The sequence below is a fragment of the Pollicipes pollicipes genome, unplaced genomic scaffold (genome assembly GCF_011947565.3).
Source record: "Pollicipes pollicipes isolate AB1234 unplaced genomic scaffold, Ppol_2.1 Scaffold_2555;HRSCAF=2994_pilon_pilon_pilon, whole genome shotgun sequence".
In the NCBI taxonomy this organism is placed as follows: Eukaryota; Metazoa; Arthropoda; class Thecostraca; order Pollicipedomorpha; family Pollicipedidae; genus Pollicipes; species Pollicipes pollicipes.
The window spans coordinates 15,354,717-15,363,741 of NW_023596136.1; the positions used below are offsets into that span (position 1 = coordinate 15,354,717).

At 51.6% G+C, this 9,025-nt stretch overlaps 1 protein-coding gene across 1 annotated transcript in view; it reads left to right on the plus strand.

Moving 5' to 3' along the window:
* The window catches only part of LOC119098459 (neural cell adhesion molecule 1), a 40,025-nt gene extending 31,302 nt beyond the window's left edge, over positions 1-8,723 (plus strand). The window contains exons 7-9 of the mRNA XM_037221384.1: positions 6,723-6,851; positions 7,927-8,091; positions 8,716-8,723. Coding sequence (XP_037077279.1) covers positions 6,723-6,851; positions 7,927-8,091; positions 8,716-8,723 — 302 coding nt within the window. The remainder of the gene's footprint in view (positions 1-6,722; positions 6,852-7,926; positions 8,092-8,715) is intronic.
* The last annotated feature ends 302 nt before the right edge of the window (positions 8,724-9,025 follow it).

Below are 9,025 nucleotides of genomic sequence, written 5' to 3' on the forward strand. Positions count from 1 at the left end.
CTCAACGTCATACAAACGTTCCTTGACGTAATCAAACAATGAAGTTTGAGGAGCATATTTACTGAAAAATGTATTTTGTGTATTAAAGCATTCCTTTCCACTTAAAAAACATAATTATACATGAGTCTGTTTTGTCATGCTGGAGCTTCTTTCAAGTTCTTCAAATGTGGAGCATTCCCTTTAGCGATCGGTCCGTCCCATCCTGTCCCAACATTGATTGTTCCAAAAACCCCGCTTCCTTCCCTAATGCTTCCCACAGGCCAACGCTGCCATCGCCGTGAGAGTTTGCACCGCTAATAACCTGCGATGTCGGACGAGTCGGAAACAGACGCCGAGCCGCCGCGTGGGGCTGGGGCCGGTGGCGGCGCTCGGACCGCGGCCGCGGATATTCTGGGCCGCACTGGCCGTGGAGTCGACACGTGCCCCGGCCGAGACGCATGCCGGTTCACACGGAGATTGAATACTTTGTCGGCGGGAATGATTGCCACGCCGCGTCGCGTCGCCGGCGTCGGCGGCTTGGCGGCGGACCGGTGGTCGCCGGCGGCGGCGGCTTGGCGGTGGAGCAGTGGTCGTCGCCGGCGGCGACGGCTTGGCGGTGGAACGGAGGTCGTCGTCGGCGGCGACAGCTTGGCGAAGAAGCGGTGGTCGTCGCCAGCTGCTGCGGCTTGGCGATGAAGCAGTGGTCGTCGCCGGCGGCGACGGCTTGGCGGTGGAGCGGTGGTCGTCGCTTGCGGCGGCGTCTTGGCGGTGGAGCGGTGGTCGCCAGCGGCGGCGGCTTGACGGTGAAGCCCTCGGCGGCGCCGGCTACCGCGGCTTGGCGGTGGAGCGGTAGTCGCCAGCGACAGCAGCCGCGGCGGGGCCTGGCGATGAAGCGGTAGTCGTCGCTGGCGGCGGCGGATTGGCGGTGGAGCGGTGGTCACCAGAGGCGGCAGCGGCGGCGGGGGCTCGGCGGTGCGGCGGTCCGCGCCAGCGGCGGCAGCGGCATCGGGGGCTCGGTGGCGGAGCGGTCGTCGTCAGTGGCGGTGGTTTGCGGTCTGAGAACCGGTCGTTGGCTGGACCGACGGGAAAAAAGAAGTACGTGGAGTAAAATTCTCTACCAGGGCTTCCTGGTGCTTGCACCAGCCTCTCCTTTCGTGGTGTGGTGGTGAGACCAAAAAAATAGGGGATGCGTGAAAACCTTGCATTTGGCGCAGAGCTGCAGATTGTGATGCATTTTGTTAACAAACCAAACTTAATGCGTGCAAGCGGCTGGGGTCGCTGGGGTTCTTGGGCTTGGAGGTACCTGGCGCACTTGCTCTGTGCATAGATAGACATGATTCGGATGTAGGTGAGGCAGGACATAGCCATAGGTGCCCAGGTTCTGCGGAGCCTTGTTTATGCTTGGTGGTTTCAAGTGAGCTCGGCTTTGGGTGACATCTGAAACCCTCAGAAAGGGAAATAGGGGTTTGGCATGTGCGATTAGGCAATGTCAGGCAGGAGTGAAAAATTCACATAAAATATGGGGAAAATGAGTGAAAATTCCTCCTCATAGGGTGTTGCTTTACACCCAAAGTCGGCAATTCTAGGACACTGGACTCAGGTTATGACAGAAGTAGGACTGAGAGTCGAGTAACTTAAGAATAACGCCATGACCAAACATGTGAATGCAAGCAACCAATATAAAAACGCGGGCAGATATGCAAGAGCACCACAAGAAAGGACCAAAACACGCGCACATTGCGATATTGGTGTTTTACAAACACGCGTCAGCATGCGCGCCACCCCTCGACAGGTTGAAATACCGAAAATGACTCAGCCACTCTGCTACAGTGGCAATATTGGCACGCCCATCTGACAGCGACTTTGACGCCATACAAACGTTCCATGATTTGACCAAATAATGAAGAATCGGTGGGTTTATTTACTAAATAGTGACACTTTATCATCTTGAGCAGTTGTTTGGACTTAAAACGAACCAATAACTAACAATGAGAGGATGTCAGCATACGCTCTCCTCTATATCTTCAAACATGGGTTATTTATTTCAATATCATGTTCATTGTGTATCAGATAGTACGCTCTAGGTACCTGCTGTTTACAATCAAAACTTCAACGTATGTTAAGCCAGTCTGAAAACGTCGGCAGGTTAATCACAAAATGACGCAGGTGAATGCGGACAAAAAGTGACCTACACTACAGGGGCGGCGCCACGGGTTTTGAGTCGAAGGGGTCAGGATTTTCCAAGGGACCCCCTCGGAAAAATCCGGCTACCTCACACGGAGGTCTCCTGCGAAGTGTGTTGAGGCGAAGGACATATAGGGCATACTCCGCTGCTTATCAAACTGTTACATGCGTAAGCCCGATAAACGTAGCGAATTTTGCGGCATTTATTACCAGACGCAACTGCCCAACTCCACGCCCGCACCGGGCCGGCGCCCGCACTTTGCTCCCCTGCGCACGGGGGCCGGGCCATAGGTCGCCTACCAAGCGGCCGACATACTGCGAGCCAGTGACCGCCCGGGTCAGACCGCCCCGGGCGCCGCGACCTCCGACCGCCGAGCGGACCGGACGCGCCGCGCGGCCGGGGCAGGGGTGGGGCAACACAAGTAACACTGTTACGCATACATAATATTCAAGCGAATAAATGTATACACTAAAGAAGTCTAGAATGGGATCTTCCATTGAGAATGGGGCCTTTTAATTGCCCAGGAAATGGTCTCGCTAGCATAAAAGAGGGTCTCCTGTTCCAAAGGGCTCCCAATGCATAAAAGCCTTCTAATCCAGAACAGGATGCTTACGATTTACGAAGATTGCGATTTACGATTTATCCTCATCTAACCAAGGGGCACCGCTATCCAAAATATGGCATTCTGATCCGGATCCACCGCCATCTGATGTATGAAAGGGGCCTCCTGTTCCGGAGACGGGTCCTCATCAGTATAGAGGATGCCTCCTAAGCACAACCAGGGACCTCTTAGTGTGTACTTCCCCTCTGCCCCCTTCCAACTTCCCCTCTGGTCCCCCCCCCCCCCCCCCCTGCTGCGCCGTCTCCGCTCAGCTTCATCAACTGCCAGGTGTCCCAGAAAAAAGAAGACTAGCATTTTCCTGAACGACAAGTACATTTGTCGCACAGTCGCGACTGCTGTGGCATTTGGCTGTCGATTCAATAGCAAAACACAAGCTGCGCCATTGGTATTTAGAGATTCCACATCCATCAAATAGTGTCTACAAGTGACGCTCCAGATCGAGTACCTTCAAACCCCGGTTCCTGGGTCCCGGATGCGCAACATCTGAACCTGCTGCATGCTGTCGGTTTTTCTGCCCATCTTGTCGATTGTGGTGCAACCCGATCTCAAGCCCGAAGGCGGCTTTGTGCTATTGAAGGTTCGCTGGTTTGTCCACGTGGGCGTGGTTCCTGAGATTACCCCACGGCAAGTCCAGTGGCGACGGGTCGGGCAGGTGCGAAGCCAATCCAAGGCAGTCTTAAACTGATGTGAATTCCAGGAAAATGCTCCTCCAGCCAATTTAGTGAAGCCCGTGCCTTGCGCGGTGTGGTCCCGTCCTGTTGGAGCTACTTCTCGTCCAGATCAATCCCGTGAAGTCGCTTGAGGGCCGCCCAGAAGGATATCAGAGCGGTAAGGATGTGGCACTCTTACGGTGTTGACAGGAGCCCAGCTCTTTCCTTCAAGGCATCTTCTGCAGAGGCATAATTGTTGAAGGCGAAATGCTGGTGATTGTCATTACTTTTTATCATGATTTATCATTGAATGGTCATTTCAATGCCCACAGTCAAGGTTGTTCAAGAAATGCATTAAGTACTGTGGAGTAAAATGCGGGTGAACTTTTGTCTCGGCCACCCAGAAAACAACAGCTTCACACAGAAACAGACCGTTTGCTTCATCTGTGTACTGCTTCTTTGTAAATCTGGTACAATTGTATTCTTAAAGATACAGTTAACGGCACATTCGGGATACCTCACTCGCTGCTCCGAACAAACATTTGCACGGAGAAAAGAATATGTTAGTACCATTGCGTGCACACGACTGGGATCACAAGGTGCACACACCGCGCTTCGATATAAGGGCTGCTTTCTTAGGAAACTTGGTATGTGCCAATTTGTAACGCGTTATGGTGGGGCGGTCATTACTTTTTTGCAAATTGGTTCAAAATTTTGGATTGAATATGTTTCCGGGATGAGTGCCCACGATAGGCACAGCTTATTGCATGACCCTTGACCCCATTACTCGATCGTAAAATGTCTGATCAACGGCAGAATTTAGTGGCCAAAGCTTCACGCTGTGCTCTGATGCGAATAACTGTTACGAAAAAAAATGCTGTGCGTTTAGCGTATAAACTATCCGGGTGGTGTTAAACGATTAAAAAACTGGCCATGAGCACAGCTTTAAAATGTCAGGTTTTCTCAATATAACAAATTATTTACGCTGAGGCGGTTCAGTTACGACCTCCTGGTATGCTGAACATCGATTGTTCTTACAAGAAAACTCCCGCCCACGAAGCCTAGGGACCATGAGTTCAAAGCCTCTCTTGCTTGTAGTGGGCGAGACCATATTTTTGGACCATGTCCAAATACTTGTGGCAAGCAAGTTTTGCGTTTCACAGAAACCAAGATTATCGAGTTTGGACTACATTTTATGGACTTAACGATGAGATCAGTATTCTAGAGCTGTGATTCTGACTTTGCCCGCTAGGCGTGTGTGGACGTGGACATGTGCGGTCACCTGTTCTTCGATTCTGTGCGACCCCGCCGGGTTAGGCTCGCGGATGATTCACTCCTTTCCTCACCTTTAATCACCCATCCGATCGCGCTTGCCAACCTCTTGTGCGCATTGTTGGTTTAATGAGACCCTCCATGCACCCTATTGGCGGGATTTAGGGAGTGCTAGTTGGGTTCATCTCTTGACATATAAACTGCACATCGGTCTCCCCAAGCAGTTACAGCGTCGCGCAGGCGTTGTGTGCACTGACAAGATCTGAGCAGAAGATCTACTGTTCATCACGGTTTTTGGTTTTCAAAAAAGTTGAAAGTATCTCCTCTATGATCGTGCGTTGGTCTCTACATCCCTTCTGCTGGGCATGATCACCGGCTGGGTGACAGCTCGCGTGATCACCATCATCACGATCATGCACGTGGGGTGGGGGTTAGTCACACCAGCAACTTGCGCAGGTACTTGTTTACCCTTAGCATTTTACATCAAGGACATCTTTTCAATCATAGAAGTCCCCGAGTATCCCCGCATTTGAGTGCCAGAATAGGTGAAGTAGGACTCGTTACGATGTATCCGGTCTGTTTGCTGGACATTTGTCCTTGGACAAGTTACGAATGCGGCTCTTCTGACGTACCCTTTGATTTACAGAAGCCGCTGAGGCCTCTGTGCGCCCTTGCCATATGACTGCGATATGCAAAAATGTTTCGCTAGCAGGCGCTGCAATATGGCAACCGTACCTTCGGTCGCCTTTACCAGCCGCCGCCCAAGTTCTCGAATCATTTTCACTAGCTCTCAACTGTCTCCGGTGTGCTCAAGGTGCCTTCCGGTCTTCAGATTCCTTACGATATTGTAAGTGAACGCTTGGACCAATCCAATATCTTAAAGTAATCCGCAACAGCAGATTTGGAAACCCCAGAACTGTTTTGCGCGGATGTTGCGATAATTTCGCCAAACATCCTTTCGTTAAGAGATACCGCCATCTTAACGCTAGGAGGACGAAGAGATGACAGAGACTAACTATTCATACAACTAGTCTAGTATTCATTCGCAGTCGCACATGGGAAAAAGCCAAAAGTTTTCCTGGTTACAAACACACTTAGGCTTTTTAAAAATCTTGCGTAGCATCAGCTTCAAATGTAAAGTCATCCTCAGCATCAAAATTATTTTGTAATGGAGCAAATGTTTTAGAATTGTATTTACTTTGAACACGGAGGCCCAAATTATAGGCGCTGAAATTTGGGAGTTAAGACTCGGTGTAGGCTAGACAAACGTTATCGGCTCATCCCCCCCCCCCCACGGGTTTAAGGAAGTGTCACTCCGGCTTCCCATGCCTTACACGTCTTTCAAAGTTCATTGACCTGTTCACGATGACAGGCTTTGGCGAGTGGTTTTATGATCGCATCAGAGCCTTCGAGCCCTGCCATCTGCCCCCTCCTGACGTGGAATGGTCCCGCGGTGTAGATCAGGTATGTCTGATGATCCGCATAATTTCGAATAGCCCAACTATTGCAGCCAGGTGGTCTTGTTTGTTTCCTCACGCCCACCAGCCTTTGGGAAAACACTGTGTAACTGGCCAAGTTCCGCGCAAACACGACCGTTTCGCAAATGGACAGCTCTGACCTGACGTGCATTACTCGCCTGTTTTTCCTTGGGACGAAACAAATTCATGATGAAAATAGTTCAGCAGCCTTTTTGACTGATGAGAAGTGTTTGTTCATTAAAACTAATAGAGATATCCCTGGACAAAGCCTCGCTGGAAAATGTGAAAAAGGTGCATTGGAATGGGTTAGAGAAAACGAGTCTGTCCACTGCAGGCAAATTGATTGCCTACAAGCCGACAAACAAAATGCGAGAAGGCTGCAGACGTGGAATGTTTCTGTTTGGCCTGCTCACACTCCAAGCAAAACCCACATCGGGTATTGGGCTGTATGCGAATGTAAACGATGAGTGCACGCGTTGTACATAGGCGAAGCTTGAACACCTGCAGGTAGACACGTGTGTCGATTCCTTTTGCAGACGCACCGGATTGCAAGCAGTTTCAGAAACGGTCATACGAGACAGCCCGAGGAGAGACAGTGAACGTGACTTGCGAAGTCAACTCGTTCCCGCCACCTAAAAGCTTTTTCTGGGCGTTCAACTCAACAGGTGCGTCGAATCTTTTCAGTGGACGACATGTCCTAAAGATGTTCTCAAACATCCATAATTATGATTTTTTGCAACAACCTACTACTTTGGTACGTGAAGCTTCGCAACTTTTCTTTTGCTAAACATATGTGACTTAGTGAAATAAAATTTACTAATAGAGAGAGAGAGAGAGAGAGAGAGAGAGAGAGAGAGAGAGAGAGAGAGAGAGAGAGAGAGAGAGAGAGAGAGGACATTTACTCTCTCCCCCTCTCTTTCTCTCTCTCTCACTCTCTCTCTCTCTCTCTCTCTCTCTCTCTCTCTCTCTCTCTCTCTCTATCTCTCTCTCTCTCCTCTCTCTCTCTCTCTCTCTCTCTCTCTCTCTCTCTCTCTCTCTCTCTCTCTCTCTCTCTCTCTCTGTGTCTCTCTCCCTGTCTGTCTCTCTCTCTTCCTCTCCATACTCTGTTACTCCGTCCTACATAGTCCACTACGCCTTAATATTTTTCGCTTCGAATTCACACATAGCCAGCGGGCATGTACTGGTAAACCCATTTCGAATTGGTTTTGCTGTCACATGGCAACCAGCCCATTCACACAAACTTCAAGGACTCCCACGGAATCCACCGTAAGCATTGCTTTTGTCACCTAATTGCCGTCTTTCATCTACCAGTGCTTATCGCCACTGTCTGGCACAGTTGTATCCCAGGTGAAATACTCTTCTTCAACGGTCCCTTCCAACACCATCTGGAGAAAGTACCCCCCCCCCTTCCCCCCAGTACCTTACTGCCGCACCTCATAAGACCACCCGTCCCACCCGCTCTCGCCAGTCACTCCTCGTGAGACCACCCGTCCCTCACGCTCTCGCCAGTCACTTCTCGTGAGACCACCCGTCCCTCGCGCTCTTGCCAGTCACCGCTCGTGAGACCACCCGTCCCTCGTGCTCTCGCCAGTCACCGCTCGTGAGACCACCCGTCCCTCGCGCTCTCGCCAGTCACCGCTCGTGAGACCACCCGTCCCTCGTGCTCTCGCCAGTCACCGCTCGTGCGAGCGTGCCGTTGGCCCCAACCGCGGCGCCGCTCACGGCCCGCCGTGCCTGCAGACGTGTACACAGAGCTGCCGCCGAGCCGGGTGCGCAGCAGGCAGGGCGTCAGCGTGGCCAGCGTGTCCGCCCAGAGCACGCGCGACTACGGCACGCTGCTGTGCTGGGCCGAGAACACGGTCGGCCGTCAGGCGGAGCCGTGCGTGTTTGCCCTGAAGCCGGCCGGTGAGTCAACGCCGGCCGACGCGCGCACGCCGACGTGGCGTTCGCCCCTGTGCGCTCACCCCTGCGACGGTTGGTAAGAGAGATCGTTGTCATTGGGGCTTAACAACGCCTCAGCTGCTGAGGCTACATGGCGTTGCCTGCCTCTCATCCTAGCAGAAAGGGCTGGCACCGCGGGGAAACAAACCCCGTACCTCTGGTAGAGAAGATCGGCAATGGTGAGGTGCTGAGGAGCTCTCTGGGGATTGTGTCTGTATGCTGTTATGTTATCTGACGCAGTTGTCATGTGTCAAACGTATTCGTAACTGAGTCGGGGCGATAGCTACGGTTCCGGTCAGGTGGGTACCGGGGAATCTGTCGCCCTTTGTTGTCTCGCTTGTACGAACAAACTAGATCATCGCTACCCACAAGCTCCTCGAAACACTGATCACGTTTTTCGTTTTGTGTGAATTTGTGTCGCTTCAGTTTGTGGTTTTGTTCCCGATTGTGTGCTGTTTGTCTTGGCACCCCGAAGAGCCATGTTGTGAAAGGGAAGATGAATGTGTGAAGCTAAAAGGTTACACGGATCTCCCTGAGCAAGCGCCGTTTATTCAAACCGCGAACTGATTTTACTGACTTCCGCTGCAGCCATGTAGCCGCGGTCTTATCACGCTGGGCCGGTTTGCCCTATTGCTGTTATAAATCGAAGCAACGCTGCTTCCGAGGCTCTGAAATGGCCCAAGGAGTTAAAACGGCCGTGCTATTTTGGGCCTCATGCTTGAGCCTTTAGGCTGAACATGAAATATTGATTTGATGGAACTGAAATGATAGGGTGCATGGGAAACCAGCGAAATTTTTAACCCGCGCTCAGCCGGTTGGTTGAACACCACACGCTGGGGTGGATATGCGACGGGAATAACAATTTGATACGTTCTTGAGATCTCAAAATTTGGTGAGC